General features: G+C 40.9%; 2 protein-coding genes across 2 annotated transcripts; both read left to right on the top strand.

Moving 5' to 3' along the window:
• Window positions 1-5152: 5152 nt before the first annotated feature.
• sfrp2 (secreted frizzled-related protein 2) lies at window positions 5153-8108 on the top strand. The gene is made up of 3 exons (XM_079552766.1): window positions 5153-5943; window positions 6362-6442; window positions 7753-8108. The coding sequence occupies exons 1-3, from the start codon at window positions 5265-5267 to the stop codon at window positions 8055-8057; spliced, it is 1065 nt and encodes a 354-aa protein (XP_079408892.1). The 5' UTR covers window positions 5153-5264; the 3' UTR covers window positions 8058-8108.
• A 6193-nt stretch (window positions 8109-14301) lies between these two features.
• Window positions 14302-19953, top strand: tnip2 (TNFAIP3 interacting protein 2). The gene is made up of 6 exons (XM_079554238.1): window positions 14302-14795; window positions 16393-16698; window positions 16939-17007; window positions 18130-18396; window positions 19072-19188; window positions 19577-19953. Exons 1-6 carry the CDS (start codon window positions 14478-14480, stop codon window positions 19865-19867), a joined length of 1368 nt encoding a protein of 455 aa, XP_079410364.1. The 5' UTR covers window positions 14302-14477; the 3' UTR covers window positions 19868-19953.
• The last annotated feature ends 5956 nt before the right edge of the window (window positions 19954-25909 follow it).

The raw sequence follows: 25909 nt of genomic DNA, 5'->3' as shown, positions 1-25909 counted from the left end.
ACACGAGGGAGAACTCTGCTCGTTCATGAGTCGTCACGCACACGCTCGCGCACGTCTGCGGCCCTGGTGACGTCACGTCATTAGAAAACTTTTAAAAATGTATTTTTGATGCTTTACAATTTTTTTACGAAGAAAAAAAGTCCATGTCCTAAAATAGTAATTTTAAAGAAATATATTTGCCTCAGTCTGAAACTCCAGATGCCCTGTGGACCATTTTACAGGCTGCTCCTTTTACATGAGTGTCTATGGCAAAAAGGGCTTTTTGGGCTGCTGGCTGCAATATCACGGCCTGCTACTAGCACGTACTGGAGACGGGTGTAAAGGGGCGGACCCCCCCACTGGATGCCACAGACAGTGTGTGGAGGGGGCGTGTCGGAAAGGGTCAGAGGTTCTTAAAGAGACAGAGGCCTATTTCAAGACATTCACTACAGCCATTTTGAGAGAGCAATTTTATACAAGGCAGTTATTCTGATTTACTGCATTTACAGACCAACAGAAGGCTTCGTCATCATTGTAGTGTGATATAGACTGGTGCTATGTGATTGAAAAAAGCATAATACCCCCTCTTTAAGTCCCTCCTTCCCAGACCTCCAATGAGTCCAAACAGGAGAGAGGGGGAGGAGCTTGATAGTTTACTTCCACATTTCACTCTATCTCTACTCACTTTGCAAACTTACAGATTATCACTTTAAGAAAGTTCGGAGTTTGAACCAGCTCTATCCGTTTAAACGTTACAAACATCATTATTTGTAAACAAAACAAATCGGGTACAGGCCCCAAAAAGATTAGTGTTAGATGTATCCATAAACCCCATTGGTCCTCAGCTCTTTGTTTACTTCCTAATGTTGTCTTTAAGCGCTCTTCTTTATGGAAACTGGCAGGAAATAGGTCAAGGCCACGGAGCTGAGCACATCTGCAGCAGGAGCTGGGACTGCTGTGTCTCATTTAGACTGTTGTCAGGGATCAGCTTACCCCCACAGCCTCTCAGCTCCTCCGTCTGAGTCCTGTCGTAAGCGAAGCCGCAGTCCCACGCGCTCACACGGCGCTAACTGGCAGCATGTTGTGCGTGCATTTAGAGCTGGGGCACACCTCAGGTCAGTGTGTGACCCGGTGCGGCAGGTTAACAGGGCCGGGGCTCGCAAAACGCTGGTGCACTTTGAAGAGCGGGGGGATAATGGGGAGAGCCGCCGTAAACCTTTAACACCGAGCCCGAGTCAGGAACTGCCCGTGTGTAGTTCCATTCTGTTTTGAGAGACTAATGGTCGGCCCATTAACACTTTGTTTACGTTCCCGTTAATAGTGCAATGAGAGTTATTGCATCAAACTTTAATGAACGTTCGAGAAATAGCACAGCAGTGGTAAGTGAGAGCAATGGAGTGGGCCTGCAGTGGTTAAAATAATAATAGTAAGCAGGGGCGGACTGGGACTGAAAAACAGCCCTGGACTCTGGCCAGCCTGGCCCAAATTAGCATAAACGCGACACTTCCACAAATACATATGTTCACCTCTTACCCCCCGCCTTAACCGAGAGCATTTTCTCCAGTTCGGCTTTACCCAAATCAAAAGGCTTCTTGACTGGAGAGCAACACTGTAACGCCTCATTTGAAAGCTAAAATCTAGAAAAGTGATGGTTACTTTTTGTCACGTTGTTGCTGCATTTTTGTCATGTTTTTGTTTCTGCTTTTTCATTAGTCTACTTTTTGTGGCTTTTTGGCGTGTTTTCGTCACTTTTTTGTCACTTTTTCGTTGTGTTTTCGTCTCTTGTTTTTCTTCTTTTTTTTTTCTTCATGTTATTGTTGTTTTTTCATCGCTTTTTTTCATTGCATTGTCGTCACGTTTTCGTCACATTTTGTTGTGTTTTTGTCACTTTTTTGTTGCTTTTCCAGCACATTTTTGTTTTTGGATGTTTTTCTTTTAAGCTTTTAGATTTGGGTAAAGCTCGGTTACACCCAGGGTAAGGGTAGGTAAAGTGAGAGGCCAGACCAGTGGCCCTAGAGCCAGTGGCCCTTCTGTGCTCTTCCAGAATGGACACATGGCCAGTCCGCCCCTGAGAGTAAGTATGATGGGGGAAAGGCATCCACTCTGAATTTCCTCCATTTAAGGTGCATTTACACCAACCGAACGCTGAAAGTTGTCAATAAAATGCCTCGGTCCTTGTTCAAAAGCTGTGTGGTGGCCTTCTCTGAGGCCCATCGCCTTTGTCACTTCTTTTTCTGTCACAAAGGCGTGCGTATTTATCAGGCTGATGAAACAGCGCGCATCGAACATGACACTTGTAACAAAATTAGCACGAGCTCAGGAGCCCATTTCGGTGAGTCCAACAAACACAGAAGAAAAGCTCGACAGAAAATCACCAAAAACTAACTTCACCAAACCCGCGGTGAAACCTGCTCGACCACTCCCGACATAAGATTATGGTTTTGGTGTGAATGGACCTTTAGGGGATCACAAAACTGTCCTCATTTTGAAGCCCATAATCGATCAACCAACTCATCTTGATCAGTTCTACGCTAAAGGTAGGTTCATACAATGCAATCGATTTGCTAGCAAGCCGTTAGCTGAAATAAATGCATGTATTTTCCATTTAAGACAGATATTTCCAACTTTTGTCCTGTAAACGGTGCTCCAACAAAGCACTTTCTGATTGAGTGTCTTTTCCATATGATTCTATTCCAGATTGAGTTTGAAAAGGTGCAGCAAAGTAGATATTTAGTCCAGACTTTTGCATACATTCACTTTAAATGAATGTTTTTGTGTAAAACTGTAGTGAAATCCGTGTATAGTGGTTGCTAATTAAGACATTTGTTTGATAACAGTGTCAATCTGCTGCATAAGAAAATGGAAAGAAGTGGGAAAACCTTCTCCATCCACTGTCTATCCTTCTAAGCCTCACAGGCCGTCCACAAGGTAGAGCTGCGCGGGACAGACAGCAGCTGCGGGGGGCTCCCGGGTCCTTAGGCGGGGTCGGGTTTCAGTCCCGGGCCCGCTTAAAGGGGAGGTCTGCCTCTCACACCGGGAACAACCATATTTCACCGGGTCCACAGCCGCAACAGACGCCTAATGATGGAAACTGAACGCTCCAGTGCACGCGGATAACTGCCCCCAGTGACAGCACCGCCCAAGTATTTACAGCCCCGGTCGGAGGGAGCAAGTGGAGGCATCGCGCGGGGTGAACTCGGCGGTAGAGGCGCACCGGGTTGGGCGTGATAATGGCACCGTTACTCATGGACTGAAGAGAATTATAATGCGATTTCCAGGCGTGAATTTTAGGTCTGTAGGTGTGTCAGCATTGAAAGTTACATTTTCAATTGCTTTAACTGGAGCATTTTGCTGTGATTGACAGTAAAGGAAAGGGTGAAAGGTCACTTACATAGCACTTTTCGTTCATGACTGGGCACTGGGCGCATCAGGAGTGGGAATCAAACCAGCGACCTTCAGGAATCTGGGCAATAAGCAAACAAATACTCGCATAAAAGCTCAGGTGTGTGGGTTTATATCAGCAAGCCATGTCAGCGAGAAACTTAGCACTAGATTTTAAATAAGGAATAAAGTGATGCTCATTCTGTTTTACCTGTTTCTTAAATCCATTAAATGGTTGCTTTATTGAACGGTTATCAGTTCATTGTCAACCAACAGCTGCATTTCATTGTGCAGTACATTTTATACAGTAAGAACAACACCCTTTGTCCAGGAATATATGAAGTAACAGTACTTTTAAAACTATTTTTCATTACTCAGTTCCATTAGGCCCATGGTGGCATCAGGAATACACACTACCAGACCAAACAAAAAGTCCCCCCCACAAAAGTTACTTGCTTTCATTGGACCGGGTTTAGCTTCAGCATTCTCTGTGGCAAAGTATCAATAAGCTTCTGCAATGGCAAAGTATTAATTTCCATCCAGTGCATTCATTTTTCACTAAGATCTTGTATTGATGATGGGCGAGCGTGACCACTGCGCAAAGCCTTCTCCAGCACATCCCGAAGATTATCAATGGGGGTTAAGATTTGGACTTTGTTGCAAGATACTCTGTCACAACGTGAGCCCGATGAACCCTGGCATAGGTCATGTCGCAGTACCCTGGTCATTCAGGATGTTCATTCTTTGGGCTCATAGCATTGCTGAACCTAGACCTGACCAACTGCAGCGACCCCAGATCAGAACAGTTGGTCAAATCCAGGTGGAAACTTGTTTTTTGAGTATTTAACAAAATAGCTGTAACATTACTGAAATGACAACCAAGAGCTACTACCATGCACTTGCCTTGTTTTTTTTTATTTTTACATCAAAAGATAAAAAATGTGACGGTCTCTGCGGCTACTGAGTATCGTTATTCTGTTTACTTGTCAGGACTACCTTATATTCATCCTTACTGCACCCAAATAGTGGTTAAGGTGCTGCACTACAAAAAGTAAATATCAAGCATTGGCTTAAGTGACTTGAATTGAGGAAATGTATGTACATGAGCGGTTTTCACTCAATGACACTTTTTTTCCTGATCTGACAAAGATCACTTTGCTTGTTTGATGACATTTCAGACTTGTTCTTGGGTAATCTCGATTGATATGAGAAAGTAGAACTTCCAATGGGATGAGCCCAGTTTTCTTACCCCATTGGCAAAGGGAAGAACCTGAAATAAAGACATACTGAAATATATTGAAATGAGTCAGAAACATTATAGAGATATCTATAATCTATAATAATATAGGTTAAATTAACTAACTAAACTAAATTTTAACTAGTCAAAACAACTCAAATCTGGACCATTATGCTCAAATTGAGAAATTTAAACTAATCTAGTTAATTACTTTTTGCAGTGTGCATGCATTCCCCTGTGCTGTACAATAAAGCCTAAAAAATACATAATAATTTAAAGCGTGGTTTACGTTCAGAGATATTTTTGCTCACGTGGAAGTATCCATGTCATTACTTAAGTTGGAAAACACTAGTCAAGTACTGCGTAACAGTTGAATGTACAAATCTGATTTGCCTGACAGACAAACCCTGAAAAAAATCATTCTAAAGACATGGTGCAAGGACCACAAGCCATTTTCTTTTTTCAAAGTAGCCAAATGTTTTACTCAAGTAAGAATATTGAGATTACAGAATACCGCTCAACAAAAGTAAAAAGTAGGAGACAGATCTTTCAAGTGACTGTAAGTGCTGCCCATCTCTGCATCAAAGTGAGATAAAAAATAAAAATGCCAGGTGTTGAAAACTTCAGAAAAGCTAAATTTAGTCCATGGCTGTAGTGCGTAAAGCCCATGTCAGCAGCAGGATTCATGGGGTGCAGTGTGGGTGTGTGTATGGGGGGGGGGGGTTCCATTTGTCCGCAGTCACTTGATCCTCTGCGTCTCCAGCCTCCCAACTCCTCCCAGACGTGTGCTGTAGAAAACCTGTGGCAGCAGTCAGCAGCCCCTTCAGTCAGACCAGAGCGCTCAAACATGGAGATCCCCATTTCTTTGGCTCTGCTGCTCTCCCTCACCTTGCCTTACGCGCTGGCAATCCACGGCTTGTACAGCTTCGGGCAGCACGATCTGTTCTACAAGAAGAACCACTGCAAGCCCATCCCCGCCAACCTGCTGCTGTGCCACGACATCGAGTACACGGAGATGCGCCTCCCCAACCTGCTGGGCCACGAGACCATGAACGAGGTGCTGCAGCAGGCGTCCTCCTGGATCCCCCTGGTGCAGAAGCAGTGCCACCCGGACACGCGCAAGTTCCTCTGCTCCCTGTTCGCGCCCGTGTGCCTGGACGACCTGGACGAGCCCATCCAGCCGTGCAGGTCGCTGTGCGAGAGCGTGCGGAACGGCTGCGCGCCCGTCATGTCGGCGTTCGGCTTCCCCTGGCCCAAGATGCTGGAGTGCGAGCGCTTCCCCCTGGACAACGACCTGTGCATCCCCCCGGCGAGTCTGGAGACGTTTGTGCCAGCCACGAAAGAAGGTGAGCTCAAGAAGATTTCTTTATTTTACTTCTATTTTACTTTATATAAATAGAGTCATTTTTGGTCCACATTAAAACTGACTATGAAAGTTTGCAGAAAGATGTGGCCTCATACTTTGACAGAACATGCCATTTGACACCTCCATTATGTTGGAATGTTCATATTATATTCTGTGAAGTCTTTCAAATAGGTATTGGTAATTTTGAGGCCATCAGTGCACAGTGAGTGGCAGTATTATTTAGTCATCCAAGAAAAAGCTTTTGTCTTTACTGCCCATCAGTCAAGAACATGTGCTTGGGGGAGAAAATCTTTTCAAGCATGTCTCTTCAAATATGTTAAAAGTGTTGATACAAAACTCACCATATTGTTGATAACTGATATTGCAGACTTTATTAATCCTGTGTGGTTCCTCCGTAGTTCCCAGAGTGTGCGACGCCTGCAAAGAAACCGATGAAAATGACAATGAGATTGTGGACAATCTGTGCAAGAACGACTTCGGTAAGTCAAGCATCAAGCGGAGCCTCTGTGTCTGTGTGTGTCGAATTAGGTCGCTTCTATATCTAACCCAATTTATCATGAAAAGAATTCATGAAAAGAAAAGATTAAAAAAATACATTTTTTCATGCAACCCTATAACTACTGAAAAATGTGCATGTAAAATCTTATCCAAGGTTTTCAGAAGGAGTTATCAGAACTTATTTGTGTAGAATTGAAGACAGTCAATAATGCAAGGCCTATTCATATTTTAAAAGACATAAAGCGTTTCGTTTCAATCCCAGAACTACAGGACAAAAATTACATCATTTTTGAAAGACAAGCCTTATTTTTTGCCTTGAATCCCAATGAGACTAAACGTCTTATGAAGTATGAACTGACCTTTGAGAAGGCTTTGCCAGTGGCTCAAATCGCTTTACAATTTTGTGCATTATTCAATTATTGCATACTATGGTGTTAAACTATGTGCAGTATGTAACCACAGCTGCCACCCTCTTACTCACATAGCACTCACGCAAGCTGGTCTCCCATCCTGATACAAATCTGTGGTGTACCAAGTCCAGAAGGCACCTCTTGAAAACTCCTGTCCCAAAGAGTTTTTTTTATGCGCCTTCAGGGATGGACTTACTAGGGCTGGGACGATACGCTTTTATTTTATTAGTATTATGATTTGTCATTATAAAGAATTGCAGTATTTTAACCTGAATGAATTTAATAAGAAAGCTAAGTTTCTAAAAGTTATTAATTTGAAGCAAACATATTATGCAGTAAACAAGTGCAAAATCTACTTTTTTGTGCTTTAAACCATGTTTTAACGTTGTTCCCTCGTCAAAGAGAGACCTGGAGTAGTATTTCACTACATTCAAGCAGTTTTGAGTAATCCTCAGGTAATCCTGTTTAGTTTTGTTCTTCTACAGTGACAGCATTTCATTCTGTACTTCCTGGATACAATTGTGTCATTGTTAAAACCCAAAACTGTCTCCGGCATTTTTAAAGCCCATAATTCATAACGTTATATCAGTTCTAAGTGTGTTTGTCAGGCTGCGCTGAACCTGTAAACCACGCCGTAAATCAAAACTGGAAGTTAGTTGCCTAATAAGTTATTCCTACAGCTTCCAGCAGGTGGAGCCCCAGTCAATGTCCTCACCAGCTCTAGAGCATGTATTTCATTGCCACTATTTGATTCTCCCTGAAACATAATTTCAAATTGTAAAATGTAAAAAAAATGCATTAATGTTTCAATTTGTCCAAACCCTATACTTGTAATGTACCGCTTATGAGCACGTGATAAACCTCCTCTGTCAAACCCACAGCTCTGAAGATCAAAGTCAAGGAGATCTCGTACGTCAACGGCGACACCAAGATCGTCCCCGAGACCAAGAGCCGGACCATCTACAAAATGAACGGCGTGACGGAGCGCGACCTGCGCAAGACCGTGCTGTGGCTGCGGGACGGCCTGCAGTGCATCTGCGAGGAGATGAACGACATCAACGCCGCCTACCTGGTCATGGGCCAGAAGATGGACGGGCACCTGGTCATCACCTCGCTCAAGCGCTGGCAGAAGGGGCAGCGCGAGTTCAAGAGGATCTCGCGCAGCATACGCAAACTGCAGTGCTGAAGGACTTTGAGCTAGCGTCGCTTCGGGGTCAGGAGAGAGGGTCGCTCTGGACTTTACTGCACAGTGATCACATGGTCATAGGATGGTACCTGAAAGTGTTGTTCGATATCATTTTAGATCGGCCCCTATTCTTCCTGGGGTCTGAACTCAGGCCTTCCAAGGCTTTACAACATGCAGACAAAAAGGAACACACAAAATTCCTGCTGACACTACAACACATAACAGAACTGAATAAAGACAATTCATGGTAATAAAGCTGACCCCAGTTTACAGATGACATCACCAGGACAAATGTATTATCCACATTATCTCCTGTGACTATGCTATTTCCATCCTATTACCATGACTGTGCTGTAAAGTGGAGTGTGACCATGTTTGTTGTTACAGGAGGAAAAACAATCACTTATCAACTTTCTAACGAAGTGTTGCCAACCAATTATGTGGGCACTGCTTTACGACATGGTTCATGCAAAGATGATCTATTATTAAAAAAAAAAGTTAACACTGCAGAAAAAGTGAGCTAACGTGGACAGTCACCACTGTACCAGGATCAGTGACATCAGTCTCACTCTGTAATATCCCAGCCTTGTTATAATGTGAGTAATGTGTGGTTAGTGGTAGTTATCAGTTATATCTTAATAACTCACAACCATCACATTGAAATCACGGGGTTTGAAATGTCTCTTTCAGTCGAGCTCCCCCTGCTTCTGTCTAATACCTACTTATGTAACATGAGGTCATGATGGTGATCAGTCAGTGACCCATTACAGTCTCCCGGAGGGAACTCTTTATACTTATATGTGAGTGAAGTTTGAGTTTTGTGTGTCAAAGACGAATGATTTGTTTTTTAGAAATATTTTGTTACCATTTTCTCCAAACGTGAGAGATAGCTGGCTATATTCTCTTTCTGCGCTTAAATACCTATTTTCTTAGTAAGACTTTTGTACTTGAGCCACGGCACACTTTTCTACAAGGATATTTTTCTACTACTCTCTTACGCCAGTGTTACAGTTGATTTCAGTGATTGATGCTGTTATAGTGGACACCTTGGTGGGTGATATAGTGATGTTTAAATGAAACACAAATAATCATAAATGTGTGTAATGATAAGTATTTACTGTGTAAATAATATTTTATTGATTTATCTTGTATAAAGTTAATAAAAAATATCTACTGTGTGAGACATTTCTCATATCTTTATATGATCTACACCAGGCCCTCCCAAAGTCCAGGGTGATCCCACAAGGACCCCCCAAACATGACAATTCACTCTTTCTACAATCATTTGTCCTGTGTTTTAGAGCCTAAAATTCAAAATAAGACAAATAGCAAAGACTACAGGCAAAAGTGGCAAGTTTTCAAAATCAGCATTTACTTTGTGGCTTTGGGCGGTCCCCTGTAGTGCCTCTGAGGTCCCCAGAGGACCCCGGACCCCACTTTGGGAAGCACTGATGAAACCCAAATTAATTATAGTTTCACATTACTTGTGAAAGTATTTTAGCACATTGAAATTGTCTTTTTAGTAGCTAACAATATGAAACAAATATGGGACAATACAATTGTTATAATATCTACCGCTATATTTATTTTTTCTCACATATGTAGATTTCACTTTATTTGGTGAATTAAAAACAGTGTCATTATAAAAAGGTGATCCTGGCTTACAAATCCAAAACAAGCCCATATTTGTTGCTAAATGGCGCTGCCTAGTGGAAATGTTTGCAAAAATCTAAATTATTAACATTATTCTTTTTAATAATATGATGTAGCACCTGTTATAGCGCAGGGGAAGTTCAAAAGCACTTATAAGAAAATGGTGTGTGTGTGTGTGTGGGGGGGGGGGTTTCAAATGCTGACAGTCAGCCTTTTCAGCACAAATAAAACTACATTTTTCTACCAATGGCCCTTCGTGGTTTGTATGTTCTTTGTCAGAATCTGCACTAGACTTTTTTTTTTTCGCGGTGCATTTGAGGCATAAACCAGCCTTCCTTTATCTGGCCCTGCTCACTGTGGGAAAGCCTGGTTCAAAAAAGTCTCTGAGAACCAGGCCAGAGCGCTGTAAAACTAGATCAGCGTGAAACCTCATTATGAAATTGAAACCGAATCAAGCGTAAAGTGGCTTTGTGAAAAAATCTGATATAGACTTTCCTTAAAGTGTATAACATTACAGTAAAATGTTTGAGTTCTGCCCAGTGGTAATTTCATGATTGTACTGTAACAGAAGTCATCGTACGGTAAGGGGAGGGTCTTAAGAGAGAAATACACTCAAATGAGCCAAAAGAAGTGCACACATTTTTAGAACCATCGGATGAATTAGTATTTCTATATAGACTACCGTTTATGCCAACAGAGTAAAAAGTAAAAACAGACCCCTTCAACATATAGAACCATAAAAGCGCTGTTCCACATTTTTAAATTGTGACAGAGGGAGCTGTATGTGGTGCTCAAATTCTAAGCATTTTCCAAATATTACAGGCACATTTCCCTACTAGCTTATATTAGTAATAACATCTTGCTTGCTAACGGAGCAAAAGTACTACTTTTGGGTTTGTGGTTTGAATAAAGAGTCCATGACAGAGGTTGGGAAGATAATATATCATAATGGATAATGTTACCGTAGAAATCCACTATTTTAGGGGATACAAGAAAACATTGTCCATTAGCTAAAAACGTAGAGAAAAGAGCTGCTCACTGGTAAATCACACTGACTATAAGGTCTAAAAAATAGCACAAAAAAAAACATACAAATCAGGTGATGTTCAAGCATACTTGGTGGGAAGGGGCGCGATAAATAACTCTTTGCAAATTCATCCCCTTCTCATCAGCTTCTAAATAAAGCAGTATGTTACATTTTTAAATCATGGGTTTATTATTAAGGAATTCACCTGGAATCCCACAGATCTTTATGTTTTTGCAGTCTATGGATAGCAGTGTCTTTTTTTCCACAAAACTCTGTGAATTCAAAATACTCTTTTCAGGCCAGGACCTCCAAAATGATCACGCAAACTATCCGGGACCCCCACAGTAAAAACACATTAGTAGTACATATGATATTAAGCAAATAATCTGATTTACTAATATGTATTTACATTGTTTACTGTGTACTGCTTTCAAATAAGTATTATTTTTCAGTCACTGTGATTTTTTTTCCCCATACACAACATTTCTTACCATGTTCTCACCATGTTTGTTTACATACCATATGCTTCTCGGATTGGTTTTTGGCGCCCATTGGGAAATTGGGCAGACAAGATTCCAAGACTCTTTGTGTGTAGAACATTAAAAGCATTGACTCGTTTGACCGGAATATTGACCCTAAATTTGGCAGCAGCGTAGTCCTGAGTCGGCTGCGCTGCATACCTGTGTGACTCACCTGTTCCCGGCTCGGTCATGTGACATGGTTGACAGTATCATGACTCAGGCCCAAACGTTCCCGGGACTTTTTTGTTTTTCTTTCATCTGTCATGGCTCACACGGGACTGTCCAGCGTCAGGCGATATCACTGAACTTCAACCTGAAATCCACACACAAAATCCAAATTAAAAGCATTAGCATACCTTGATGATGTTTGTATTTTAGAACCTAAAGATATATTTATATATGTTTTCAAAGAGGTATCCAAAACAGAAAATTCACTGATGTTTTTTGGTTTGTTTTGATCATTTGTTGGGCCAGAAGCTTGCTAATAAGATATTAAATGTCCCTGTACATGTTTGTATTTACAAAAAGCTAAAGAGGGAGTAAGTAAAGTCCAAACTCATTCTTAAAAAATGCTTTAGCCACATTTCTAACTTCCCACTTCTTCACAGGGTTGAGTTTATTAGCACCTTTCACAATTTTGAGGGAGTGAACTGGAACTTTACTGTCTGCTCTGCTAACAACAACTAGCTTGCTGGTTCATGAACAATAAAAAAAAAGATCTAGAATTAGATGTGCAGTGCAAAAAGATCTGCTTTTACAATATCAAGAGTGAAAACATAAACTACTTTCATTCCACCACAAGGGGAAAAAGGCTAAGCTCAATAACCTGAACAATCAGTTTCTGTTTCATCTGAATGGAGCCTGTAATTAAAGAGGCATTAACCATAAAACATTGACAACGTGACAATCAAAATGCAAATTCTACCACAGAACTCGCATCAGCACTTTTTACCGTCAGGCCTTAGTCTATAGGACGGTATGACGTCACAAGTCCCAACGTTTCCCCACATTTCAGAAAGCAGAAATGTCCCACAAAGGGTGACTTAGGGGCTTTATACATCGGCCCGTCAGACACTTGCACAAGTCAAAGTGCACAATAGTACATTCAGGCATTGGTCACAACTGTGGCGTGTCCATAATGTGCAATCCATGGTTTGGCTGAGTGACATCATGTGCTGCCTTCACAGGAACAGGAAAAGTCCACACCGCCAGGATCAGAGCGCAGTGTGCAGCGGGGAATTCATCGTGACAATGCAAATGCAGCAGAAGGGAGGGGAAGTTTGAACGCCTGGCCAATTATTGAAAGGAAAATTACCACATTATGTATGGGAATACTGAAAATGAAAACTTGTATGTTGATGACTTCATAATATACACATGATAGGTGCATTTTAGGTGAATACATGTAGCCTGGCCCCCAAAAAAACTACAAAATGTATTGTTTCTGATTATTTTAAACACAGTGTGGTGGCCATACCTAATATTATAAATGTATTTTTATTATTATTAACAACTACAGTAGGCATATCCCTTAAAAATTAATAAAGATAATGCTGTATAATGAAAATTTAGTGGCTGGAACTTTATAAAGGCTAAAGGGCGCACATTTTAAGCTGTTAATTTTGGTAACTTTCTGACCGCATTTCAACATTCTCTTTTTTTCTTTTTTTCTTTAAGGTATACATAGAGTGTGCGACAACTAAGATAACCAGGGGGTACTGGGTAACGACATGAAATCATACATAAGGGGAGAAGAGAACAACAACAACAACAAAAATCAAAAGATAAATATAATAACATAAAGTAGAAAGTAAATTAAAAGCAGCTAACAGCTTTCTGCAGTGGTGCATTTCAACATTCTTCACAGCCCTGAGTTTGCAAACGCATTTTGCAGCTTTCAAGAACGCTGGCATATAAACCAGTGGTTCTCAACCCTTTGGAGCCGCGACCCCCATTATAACAGTTAAAGGGGTTCGTGACCCCCCGCCCTGGTCACACCATGAGAAATAGGCACATTACTCTACATCAGGGGTAGGCGACGTCAGGCCCGGGGGCCAAATTCGGCCCTCCAGCATAAAACCTTTGGCCCCCAAGAGAATTTTGAAGAAACATTTATTCATAAATCAGAGACCAAATATGTGAAAAGGACTCTAAAATGTGGAAAATACTGTCAATATTTTCACATTTCCCAGTAAAACACCTGATTAGGTCATATATTCTGTGCAAAACTCATATTTGTAGAAAAAAAAGGTGCTTTACTTTGGGCTACAATAGTGAGTTTCGGCCCTTGGTGTTTTGGCATTGAAGAATATCGGCCCTCCATGACACAAACTTGCCTACCCCTGGTCTACATAATTCTTGAAAAACAAAGAAAAAAAACAAATGGCTAGAGTAAAATCCATCAAATTACATAAAAACAATGGCACTCTGGTAAAATAGCACACACATGCTACAATAAAATATTAGATTACATGCTCATAAAAATATGTATATTTTATCTACATGATCTGGTGACCCCCTCAATTTGTCTCGCGACCCCCAGGTTGAGAACCACTGATATAAACAACAAAGCTGGGGGGGGGGATAAAAAACCGCTTGTGCACAGTGCACACAAAGATCGTTTCCAACACGCTGAAGATTCCACAATTATAAAGAAAAAATAATAAAACTCGAACGGGCAGCACATGGGCTACAACAGTGCAGAAGTCAGAAGAAGCCTATGTCAATTCTTGCAATATGCTATCGAATATAAAAACCATGCTGTGATGCAAATACTGAGGCGCGCGCCTGTGTGTGTGTGGCTTTTACGGCGCCCTTGAAAGCAGCACCGGGTTTCACTATGAGTTGGCACAGAGTAATAGCCGATCGTTTCAAAATTACTGCTTATAAGGCGCTTATGCCAACAAACTTTAAATGACTACGTGTGTGTGTGCGCACCCAAAAAAAAAAAAGAAGAGGCTTAGAACGTTTTAGCTCAAAATGGTGTCTGTCTGTGAGTGTTTGAAAGCAGTTTGACGAAGCTGAAAAAAGTCCGCGGGGAAGTTCCCTAGGAAATCCCCCTGCACTCTTCAGGGGGATATTATTCGAGTGTGACTGCACATACAAACCTCCTCCTCGGTCACAAGACTTAGAAGCACAGGCGTCAAATGCAGGGGCTGATAAAGGGGGTGAAAAACACCGCGTTTCCGCCGCGTTATATTGAATGTTTTGCGTTTAACCATGGACGCGGCGAGCACGAGCGCGGACAGCGAGGTGTTGAAAAGTAAACTGCGGAGCTACGACACGCTCAACACCTTGTACCACGAGGCGCGGCAGGAGATGGAGCTGCTCGGAAAACAGCTGTGCGCGAAGGATAACATCATAGCCGACCTGAAGGCGAGGCTGGCCCGCTACGAGAGGATATACATGACGGTGGGGGACAATGAGCCGGTGGTCTTGGGGCCGTCCATGTCGCTGCTGGAGAGCCTGTGCAAGGAGATTTGTAAACATAAACAGAAGAGGAGCGAGCTGGAGGTGAAGGCGACTCGGCAAGAGGAGGTAAAAACAAAACAAAAAAAACAAAAAATGGGAATTATTTGCTGGACGTTTTGGTTGATTGTGAAAGGGGGAGAGTTCGTGCGTAGAAAGTGCGTAAAAGTCATTTTATATTGACAGGGCGCAGGGGCGTAGCGGAGGGAAATCGAACGGGGCTGCTGCTGTCTATTATTTTATTTTTTGTGTGCTGAAATAATGATCAGGAGGCTACTTCAAATGAAATTGACTCAAGAGACTGCAATGCGATTTTCAATTCAGAAAAAAACGTGTTGGGCTACTTTGTCTGGTACTCATGGTGGTGCATTTGTAGTCATTGTGTAATTTAGAGACTGTTTTATTTATGTTTTATCCTCTTTGTGTTCCTGATTTAGAAATAATAATGCCCAAGTTTTACCTGGTCTTTCTGGTTGTGCTCAGAAAGGATGATGGAAATATTATTATACATTTTTGTTAGCAATGGCACTATGCTGTATGTGGTAATTACATGTACTTCTCCAGTTACAGCGCTGTTATGCTGCACTTATTCTTCAACATTTCATACAGCTCTAATTTTGATATAGATTTACACTTTTTACAGTAAACAACATATTAAACTAAACTAATGGTGCACTCGTGGCCCCCCCACATGTGAGAATGGTTGTGACAGAAAGAGCATATGATCGGGCTGCAGATTTAATCGCAAAGCAATTGAAAATGGCAAAGACTGCAATTATTCAGCATGTACAATACTCGCGGATCTTATTACATGAACATGAATGTTGATTGTAAAACATGAATTGCAAATCTAATAGCAATACATGCCTGAAAAATCCACAAAAACTAAATCACTGTGCAAGGTGTTTGCTGTGTGCCAGAATAAAGTGATAAACCAAAAGATAGAGTCAAAGGATAAAGGTTTAACTAATTCTTTAAAGGTAGTGTCTGTAACATACTTTGTAAATATTTAATAAACACCAGATATTGTTTGAAGTAAACATGTTCAAATCGAATATTGTTTCTCCTGATAACAATTGTAATGTTTACTGACTCACATTTAGATTTGCATGTTGTCAAACTTGTTTCATTTTGGTTCTGAAGGCAATTATCCAATCAGAAAGCAGGATGATCCCGGCACTTCCTTGGTTCCCAGATCCTGACCTCAGCAAAAACTATTTTAGAAATGAATCCAGACAGACTCTCCCCTACTTCCATAATCCCAATAATTTGGAAAAAGCCAGCTTGATATTTCAATGAGTTCAAATGAAATAACCACAGTAATAACATTCTGGAAAGATCCTGGTTTCAATTGTGAAGAGAGGTTAGTACTGATTAAAGATGCTTCTTGTTGACAGCAAGTGTAAAACCCACACTCACGCCAATACTTCCCCACGATTGGTCCAATCAACTACTGGATATGAGCCCAAATATATCTGCTCGAGACTTTCAAGATAGACTTTTGTGAGAATGAAAACTTCAGATCATGTGCCAGTCCATCTTACAGCGCAAAGTTGAAATCCCAGAACCTTTTCCCCAATCAAGCTGTGGCCGTTAAAGCTCAGTGACTGAACTCTGGTGGTTCTTAAACATCACCTTTAACTTGCATGACCACCGTGTTTCGCAGGACATCCTCAAACTCACGGCAGAGCTCAAGGACAAAGAGCAGGAGTTGGGAAGGATGCGGTCCGAGCCGGGGAACGAGAAGGACCAGCAGATCGAGACGCTGCGCTTGGCCCTACAGGACAAGCAGCGCTCCGAGGCCACCAGGGCCGTCCTGTGCACGTCCTTAGCAGAGGAGGCCGACCAGCTCCGGGGCCAGCTGGGGGCCACTGTGAAGGTGTGCAAGGAGCTGCTGGCACGACTGGAGAAGGACCAGAAGAGAGACGAAGCAGAGGACAAGGAGGGCAGTCAGCAGAAAGAGGAGAAAGAGGTGCGGATTTTAAGTGGATTTTTTGGGGATGCGCAACATAATAAACACAATACGCTTAGTTAACTTAGAATGATTTCAGTTTTAAAAGGAAGGTGAAACTCGATAGTGATAATCAATAATGTTTCTTAGTAAAAGGTTTCAATTTCAGTATTTTTGATGATACAGTGTTTCAGTCCTCTGTTTAATAATGCATTTTCCCTGTGATAAAAAAGTAATAATATTTTGTCTTTGTGTTAACAGACAGACGCAAGTGAAGTGATACAGCAACTTCAGCAGGAGAACCAGCAGCTAAAGCAGCGCGTGGCATACGTAAGCATAATATTCTTCTTTACTAAACATTAATACAAAAACAAAATACTGTTGTGCCATACACAAGTAGTCACCATAGTATGTGCTGGTTCCAACACACAGCTAAAAGATTCAAAATACTAATCAGTACAATGTTTTGCACAGCTCCTTTAAAAGAAAATAAAGCCTAGCACGGTGGAGAACAATGCTTGTTGTTTTTGTTTTTAGTAATGTTACTATTCTTTACATTTACCTTTTTTGCTCACTGGCCTTTGTACATACATTACCTGTCAATTCATGTTTTTATTACCCACATATCAAAGCAGTGGGTTTCAAATTGTGGGTCTGGACTCAAAGGTGGCTCATAGAACCATTTTCAGTATCGTGAGCCTTTTCCTGGGAACATTTCTTTCAGTGTAAAGAATATCTGCTGACAAAGGACAAAAGCACTGCCTGAGTCAGTTTAAATGACTCGGACAGTAATGTTTTTTTTTTACCATCACTTCAGCCTTATAGGTTTATTCAATGCCTAGTAGATTATAAGTAGTTAACTTAAGGTTACTCAAGCATGCATGAGTAAACAAAACATAACTCTAGGTATTTTTTATTCACCACATTGCCAGTAAACTAGTCACAGTGTACTTTCAGTTACTGTGAATAAATAAAACCATGTCCAAAAATGAATTAGCTCTTTACCGACCAAGAAAGAGGAACGAGTGCACAGTACTTATATTTGTATTGACTCAACATTAGCTTGCTGAATTTCCCACACTGGAACAGCCTGTGTCATCAATGTATTAGCATTTACTGGCACTTTTATGGTGCTCAACAGTGTCATCCAGCACGGAATCCACTCCGGTGTAGTACCGCGTCTAAAATTCCCATTAGTCTTTCCCCCACAAACTTTTTGAAAAAATTACTTTTGATTTAATTAAACGAGTTGCGGAAGTTAATCAGCCTTGTGGTAACTCTTGGGAAAAGTTGATGTTCTTTCACTTAAAGCTATCACGCAATGGTCAGTTACAACAAAGCTGACTAGCCTCCGTCATGCCTTGAAATTACAATATAGTAGAAAAGGCTGCATGATGTGAGAAAAATAAACTCGGATATTTATTTTCAATGCCGCCTCGTTTCTCCATCTAGGTACAAAGTCTCAACTCGCAATGGCAGAAGTACGACTCCAGCCGAGAGGACTACATCCGGGGCCTGTGCCTGCGGCTCAAGGAGAGCTCCGGACAGGCCGCGGTGCCGCCCGGTCTGGGGTCCGTTAGCTCCACCATGCTACACCAGGAGATAGCGCGCCTCAACGGGCTTCTGGAGGACAAAATCGGCGAATGCGTGAGGCTGAGCAGGGAGGCGGAGAACAAGAAGAGAAAAGACCGAGAGAGGATGCAGATGTTGGAGCAGCAGGTATGTCAAAAAGCCATTAAAAAAAACAACCTTTTCACCTATTTTGGATATAGATTTAGAATAATGTCTGTCTATAGAAAAGACCATTTATAAGAGAGAACTGCGTTGGGGAAGATTTCAAATTGGCCGAGAGCACCCTCTGCAGAGAGCAATGTGAATGAGGAATAAATACAATACATTTTGAGCTAACGGACAGCTAACGAATCAATGGCGCTGTAATAAACTCATTTAGAGAGTAGAAAAGCTCAGTACGGGTACCAGTACCAGTAATATTTTTCATTGAGTTTGAAAATGTGGAGGCAAGCTACTCTAACATCCGTGAACATAATATAGTACTACAGAAATGTTAAAACGCTCACACAAGTCAATTTTGTGTAATGTGTCACCTTTATTTGTTTATCTATGAAGCCTGTCCGATAATGCAGATTATTTTACTTACTAGTCAAAAAATGCTTATGTAAACATACAAGCTCCAACTGTTACGTTCGTTCAGAGTTCACTGTGTAAATATGGATTACAAAGTGGAAGAAAAAGATCAGTCTTTTTTCACAAATCCACTCCACTGTAAAAACCTCATCAGTCTGGGGCAAAACAATGAAATACATTTTGAGATAGAAAGTAAAAAGGTTAAAATGTGATGTTTTTTGTTTTAATATGCACATTTTTACTCTTTAGGTGTTGATCTACACGGAGGATTTCAAGTCAGAGCGAGCGGACCGCGAGAGGGCACAGGGACAGATTCAGGACATGAAGGAGCAGATCCGCCAGCTCAAACAACAGCTGCACAAACAGGTAAGCACTTTCACTTTTAAGCTAAAGGCTACGTTTTTTGTGTTTTATGTGTGAAGATACAGACCCATACTTTTGGTGTGGATAGGAAGAAACATATTTCTATTCCTCTCTGTTTTACATTTATTTTGGATTTAACTTGAGTAAAATACAAAACCTGATGATCTCCGATGTGTTTTCATAGGAGATCATAACGATCATTTGTTGGAACAAAGTTGGTCAATGTCAATAGTTTTAGAGTAGATCAAACATCTCCAACCAGTAGCTCTCCTACATACACTTAATGGATCTCATAAAGCTGGAAGCATCTTCAGATGCCTCCAACTGTGTGAAAAGATGATGACTTTGTATTTGTACGCAGCTAATGACATGTCCTTGCTCTCGTCCACAGCAGGGGGCAGCGCGGGAGAACCGGGACAGAGACATAGTTCCACTTTGCCGTGTTCACATCGGACACAGGATTGCTCCAAGGCGAAGCAAAGACGCAGAACATTTAGTGAGAGACGGTTCGGACAGACAGCAGCAGCAGCAGCAGGCTCCCGGGGCAGCGGCGCCTCAGAGCCCGCCGTGGAGCGGAATCACGGAGCCGTCTGAGCTGCACTGCCCTCGCTGTCAGGCTCGGTTCAGCGACACGGAGGCGGCGCGCTACTTTGAACACTGGGAGGAGTGCGCCAAACTATGATCTGGACTTTTGTCCACACACACACTTCCTGAGAGCAAGAGGAGGAGCAGCACTACACAACTGCACAGTTCAACATGGGCGACACTCAGCCGCAACAATGTACATGGAGAAACAAAGACTCATTTAACGCTTTGGCAAGTTGCATTTCTGGAACCCAAGGTGTATTAGAGCGATTCCCAAACATTGGAGCCAGGACCCATATTGGGGTCCCCAAAGCCTTACAGTGGGTTACAGTAGAGTCAAATAAGAAATTCAAATGAAATTTTAAAGAAGAGATTTTGAAGTCATTTTGAAGTTGATTTTATCAATTGTTGCTCTAGAATATACTTAAAAGCAGTGGTTCTCACTCGGATGTCGGCAGGACCCACCATAATCCCAGGATCTCAAGCCACGTCTCAAAAAATGTTCTGTTTCTTATACATCATGTAAACTACAGCCTTTTCTCCACAAATTAATGTTGAATTGGGGGAAAAAAATGTATATATTATTTGACCTTTCAGTGACCCAGCGGCTGTATGGGTTTGTGCCTTTATTTTCTATCACGGCGGCCTCTATTACACTCTAGGATCAGTTGTTTAGAGGGTCTGGTAGGTTTTTACTGCTGATGGAACCATACACATACATTCCATCCAGAAACCCTAAAAACAAGTGATCCCGGAGCGTTACAGAGACCCATACGGACTAAAATTAACTTTTTTGCAGTTACATAATGCAGCTTAAAATAAACTTATGAAGATAAAATTATGACCAAAACAACAGTGAATTTTAAATATTCAGATGCTTCTATACTTTTATTGAAGAGAAGTATTGAAAGATATGTTCTCTCGATAAAGCTCGCGGGACACTGATCATGGTTCCGCAACTCACTTTTGGCTCCCGGCCCACAAGTTGAGAACCACTGCATTAAACCTGGGCTGGGACAATATGCTTTTGTCGCAATGCAATACACATGACGATGCGTAGGGGCCTTTATTTGTATTGCGATTTCACCATTTTTATTTATTGCTATACTTAACCCTGAATGAATTGAAAAAGAAAAGCATAAGCTATAAACTAAATCCCTGACAAACACAATGTCTTCATCTGAGAAAAAAAGAGCCAATTTAGACATGTTTATTGTGTTATTTACAGTCTTAAAATATAAATATATATTTTTTGAAGATTGAATTAACCATATGGATAACTTTTTACTATAATAATATATGATAATGATAATTGCGTTTGCCAGAGACAGACCAAAAGTTGAAATGTTGCCGCCGATATATCACAAAATGATATTGTTCCAGCCCATAGTACAGTAGTTATTCGAGTGGGAAAAGGGTGTTGGAGTTGCTGGTGAAATGGAAGTCGCTAAGAGAAAAATATGAGGATAATTAGTTATAGTAATAGCAGAAAGGGCTTTAGCACCAGTTTGTTTAAGTAAGTGCGCGAACAACAAGTGGTTTGAAGGTTCCATTTGAGACAGTAGTGTGACAGTAGTTATATTTGGCGATTACTGCGCTATGAAATGCGTTCCATTGTCAGCAGTTTCCAGAGGCCTTCAGGTGCCTTTGAGTAGTTTGTACAGAGTAGACTAGAATTCCCCTCTGAAGGAATGGGGGGGGAATCTCAATGCAATATATCAAATGTCATATACCTCATTGTTTCCTATTACAAAACTTGCACTTTTCATGACATTTAGCCGATGTAAAGTTTAGTGACTTGATAAAAATAAGCTTCTTTTCTGGAGTTGAGCTTTATATTGTGGTGCTATGTGTATAATTGACTTCTTTTGTAAATTCTATGTATTTTTTCATAACAGATTTATATATGGGTATTGTATTAATATTTATTTTGCTTATAATTAAATTTATTTAGTGAAAGTTCAACTTTTAGTTCAAAGCCATACGTTATTTTGAAATTGTCAAGAACTTGATCAAAAGTATCATGTTTAGAACTGACAGACTTTTATTTTTGTAATAAAACACTTTTAGCTGCCACGTCTTTGCTGTTTGGTCGACTTTCATTGTAAATGGAGCTGCACTGCGCAATAATTATTGTTAGCGCAATGCTAACTAACGCAATAGGCTACTGGTACTGTAAAAAGCTACAAGTAAATTCCCAAAAACCTGTTGTTAAGGGTATTCCAGGTATTAATATCATGAATGAAGCAATTGGACATCCAATTCCATGCTGTATTTTTCATTATGAAGCACCCACAGATGTGGTGTACTATGTGTGGCTAATGCTAAAGCTAACAACCAAGTTGTGATGTCACAGGCGGCATGCTGGATGATCACGCTGGACACCTATAGCGTAACATAAATAATCACTCAGCGTCCCACCAAGAAGAACACTGGCAATGACGTCTACCCTCCCCGATGGCGCACTCCTGGGCCCAATGCAACGTCAACATTTTTTGACCGATTAGACTGGGGGAAAAAATATATATCCTATGACTCAGCCTATGACTGAGATGTGCACATTATTCCTCACAGTCAAAAAGAAAAACAAATATCTTGGTTGAAAAATTGCAAATTGAATGTTCCGCAGTGAGGTTATTAATGGAGCGTTCAAAAGTGGTCTCGTAAAAAACATTGCAATATTGAAGACAATACCACATCTCATTGTGAAAGAGCCTGTGAGCCCTCTGCAGGCGCTGTCAAAGCCGAGCCAGAGTCACGTGTGCGCGGTGGAAACCCCCGGCTGGTGCGGCCTGAATGGGCACGCTGCGCTGTCACAGCCACATTCCCAGCTGCTGCAGTGTGGCTGAGGCTCACTGCGGGACACACGAGGGACAGGAGGCTGCAGAGGAGCTCCAAGAAAACAACATGACAAAAAAAAGCAAAAAGCAGTTATGCATTATGGCGATAGCAATATCATTTTTCACAACATTCACAGGCCTTGGTGTGTCTTTCCAAACATTTGGACAAGACTCGTTTCACTGCGAGAGGCGCATTCATCTGAACAGAATATGCACAAATCCACATAACCTAAAGCATAAGCAGCGGGTCAATTCTCTTGGTAGTCTTGAGCAAGCCAGACTCATCGTTTGGAGATGGGTCCTCTGGGAGTTGGCTCCTGTCAGGTCGCCCTGGGGCACAGGAGGAAGGTTGGGATGGGTCATATGCAAATGTGGGACAAAGGGACAAAAAACATCAACATCTTTTGAATCCTATCAGTATTTATAGGCACTGAGTTGTTGTTTGTAGTAACTCTAAGGATGTCCTGACAACTATCAAACCTGTATTGAATTACACCACCACTTTTTATGATTCAAAGAGATAGTCTGTAAGATTGCAAAATGAGGAGCGAGATAGAGAGAGACAGAGAGGGGAACATTTCTGTTTGGACCTGAAAGCCACTCCAAGTTTGCAAAATGAGCAAGAGAGAGAAAGGATTGGACCTGATGCCCGAGCCAGTTCACAGGAAAGCGCGTCTCATTGGTCGAAGCGATGGCACCTGGGATCTTTTTTTATTTTTATTTATTTATTTTTTTTTATTACAACTTTAACGTAAAAACGTCGTGCCCAAGGGCATTGACGGCTGGTTCATGAATATTAAAACATAACATCAAAGATGAGCCTCTTATCGGTGTCTTCATTAGTTGCTCATCAAAGGGAGAGAAAAAAGTAATTATTTAACATCATTTACGTTACATCACATTGCAAGTCCAGGTGGTCAGTTACACACAATCTATTAATTTGTGAAACATTTAAACTTACAGACTATCACTTAAAGTGAAACAAGTATAGTTTGTGCAAAAAGAGGAGACACTGAGCTCACGCTACTTTTGGTATTATGTGAATGGGTTCAACAAGTAAAGAAATATTAACAGTAAATTGGGCCAAAATGTACCTAAAAATGTTACCTATTCTTTCTCGACTATTAAACTCATAACCAACGTTCATTTAATAACAATAGTTGCTAACTTGTTTGTATTGCACTTTACAAGCTTCTCAAACCGCTCCCAAACAAAGCTCAGGACGATATTAATATACTGCCTATATAAGGTGATATACTTCATTTTCTTGGCATATGGATATTGCATTAGCTGATGTTGCAACAACAATATTTTTTTGCAACACAAGGGGCTGTTTGAATGAGCAGTGGAGGGAGCTGGACATCCCCTCACAAACAGGAAGTAGGTAAACCAGCGTTTCCTTGTCAGTCTGCACAACCTACTTCACCAAACACAATGACGTTTGCTTTCTCTTTTTATAGCACGCGGCATTTTGGAGATTTGTGAGTGCTTTTATTTTCATGTAAGAGTTGTGAAATATAAACATGACCGGTCTGTGTCTCCCGATGTGAGTTAAACATGTTCACATCAAATATCTGTTTTACTGACTGACAATTGTAAATGATTTATTTTAGCAACAACCGGCTTGGAAACGAAATTATGGGGACTGTTTCCTTCTTCCACAAAATCTCAAAAGTCCCATACAAAGTCCTAACAAAGAGCTAGTACCGCCTCCTGTAGGTAAAGCCCTATGACTGAACTCTGGAGGTTCTTTACTTTCAAAAGGTGAATGACATGTTCTTGTGTCCTCATATTCAACCCCAGAGTTCAGTTGTAGTTGCATCAAAAGGTATTGTTATTATTTGGAAAAAGAGCACTGTCGGGTTTTTTTGTTTGGTGAGTTATTTGTAAAAGGTGATCATATAAATCAAGGTCACTTATAACTCAGTCTGTTGGATTCCTGATCATGAATGTGCCATTATGAAAACAATGAACATGGACTTTCTCAGTAAAAGTCATTTGATTCTTTGAAGAATCTACTGAAGAAAGTTTGTTTACCTGTTTTTAGATCATGGTCAAAACGAGAAAGCAGGTAAACAAACCTTCTGTCTTATGAAAAGAACAATTTTCTATAGCAAACAAAATGGATGTAAAATGGCATAAGAAAACGTGTACACCTAAACAACTTTTATCATGTGAAGAATTTTTGGAATTGTAATACTGGATTTAACTAAGTGAATTTTCTCCAGTTTGGCATTACCTAAATCTAAAAGCTTCTTGGACAAAGCGTCAAAGTAGCAACGAAAACAAGCAACGAAAAGCGTCAAAAAGGCGAAATGACAAAAAATGGGACAAAAAAACTAGACAAAAAAAAGTAAAGAAAACACGACAAAAATGCTTTAAAAAAAATGTGATAAAAACCGCAGCGAGAATGCAACAAAAAGGTTTTGCAGGTCTTAGCTTTCAAATGAGGCGTTACTCTGGCCTGTAGCCTACACGCTCCAGTTGAGAATCTTTTAGATTTGGGAAAGAGGTTAAACATGATTGTTTAATTTGTTCACAAATGTCTATAAAATGGTAACAAATCAATCAAACTCTATGGTATATATAGTATAATTCATTTAAAATGCAGCACAAAGTAACTGCTCTTTAAAGCCATCCCACAAATTAAGCAGCCATAAAGAAAAAAATAAAACCCTATGTTAATTATATAAACCCAAATAAAATAGAATAAATCATACATATATGAATTAAAACTTAAGCAAAAGGTATAAAAAGAGGAAGAAGGACGTGAACACTTTCGGTGGTTCTCTGGAGCTGAGCCACAGTTGGGGGCGGTGAAACCTGAATGAGGCCTTATGGTGGGCTTCAAAAACAGATGACTTTGAGGGGTTAGGGCTCATGTTAAAAAAAAAAAACCTTTCAAAACGAAACAAGGCTACATCTTTTTTTGTACCAAGGTGTATTCCGAGCCATCACATGACGATTTACTCATTGAAGTATGGCATTTGCATTACACAGTAGGGTGCTTCCTATAGTGAGCCCACAGAATGATCACTTCCTTTTAAGGTTTAAAGAGAGCCTCCTTCTCGTTCAAACACATGCTTTTATACAGGCAGTGTACATGTGATGGGGGTTCTCCCTGTGTCAGTGCACACCAACACATTTAGATTATAGTAAGAGTCAACTTTCTACCCACCAGCTCAGAGTGGAACAACGATGTCACGACCCACGCCTGACCTAACCCACCTGGGAACTTTTTAGAGGACACTAAGTTGTGAAGAACAATCATGTGGTAGACAAACACAAGCCTAGGTCCA

Source organism: Gobius niger (assembly GCF_951799975.1).
Source record: "Gobius niger genome assembly, chromosome: 3".
NCBI lineage: Eukaryota > Metazoa > Chordata > Actinopteri > Gobiiformes > Gobiidae > Gobius > Gobius niger.
This window is presented reverse-complemented; position numbering and strand designations above follow the sequence as displayed.

Bases quoted from the DNA above. Each gene is read 5' to 3' on its own strand.
- tnip2 (XM_079554238.1), top strand. From the start codon at position 14,478: ATGGACGCGGCGAGCACGAGCGCGGACAGCGAGGTGTTGAAAAGTAAA. The intron at 16,699-16,938 runs GTGCGGATTTTA...TTGTGTTAACAG, and splicing joins AGCAGAAAGAGGAGAAAGAG to ACAGACGCAAGTGAAGTGAT. The intron at 18,397-19,071 runs GTATGTCAAAAA...TTTACTCTTTAG, and splicing joins TGCAGATGTTGGAGCAGCAG to GTGTTGATCTACACGGAGGA.
- sfrp2 (XM_079552766.1), top strand. From the start codon at position 5,265: ATGTCAGCAGCAGGATTCATGGGGTGCAGTGTGGGTGTGTGTATGGGG. The intron at 5,944-6,361 runs GTGAGCTCAAGA...GTTCCTCCGTAG, and splicing joins TGTGCCAGCCACGAAAGAAG to TTCCCAGAGTGTGCGACGCC. The intron at 6,443-7,752 runs GTAAGTCAAGCA...TCAAACCCACAG, and splicing joins TCTGTGCAAGAACGACTTCG to CTCTGAAGATCAAAGTCAAG.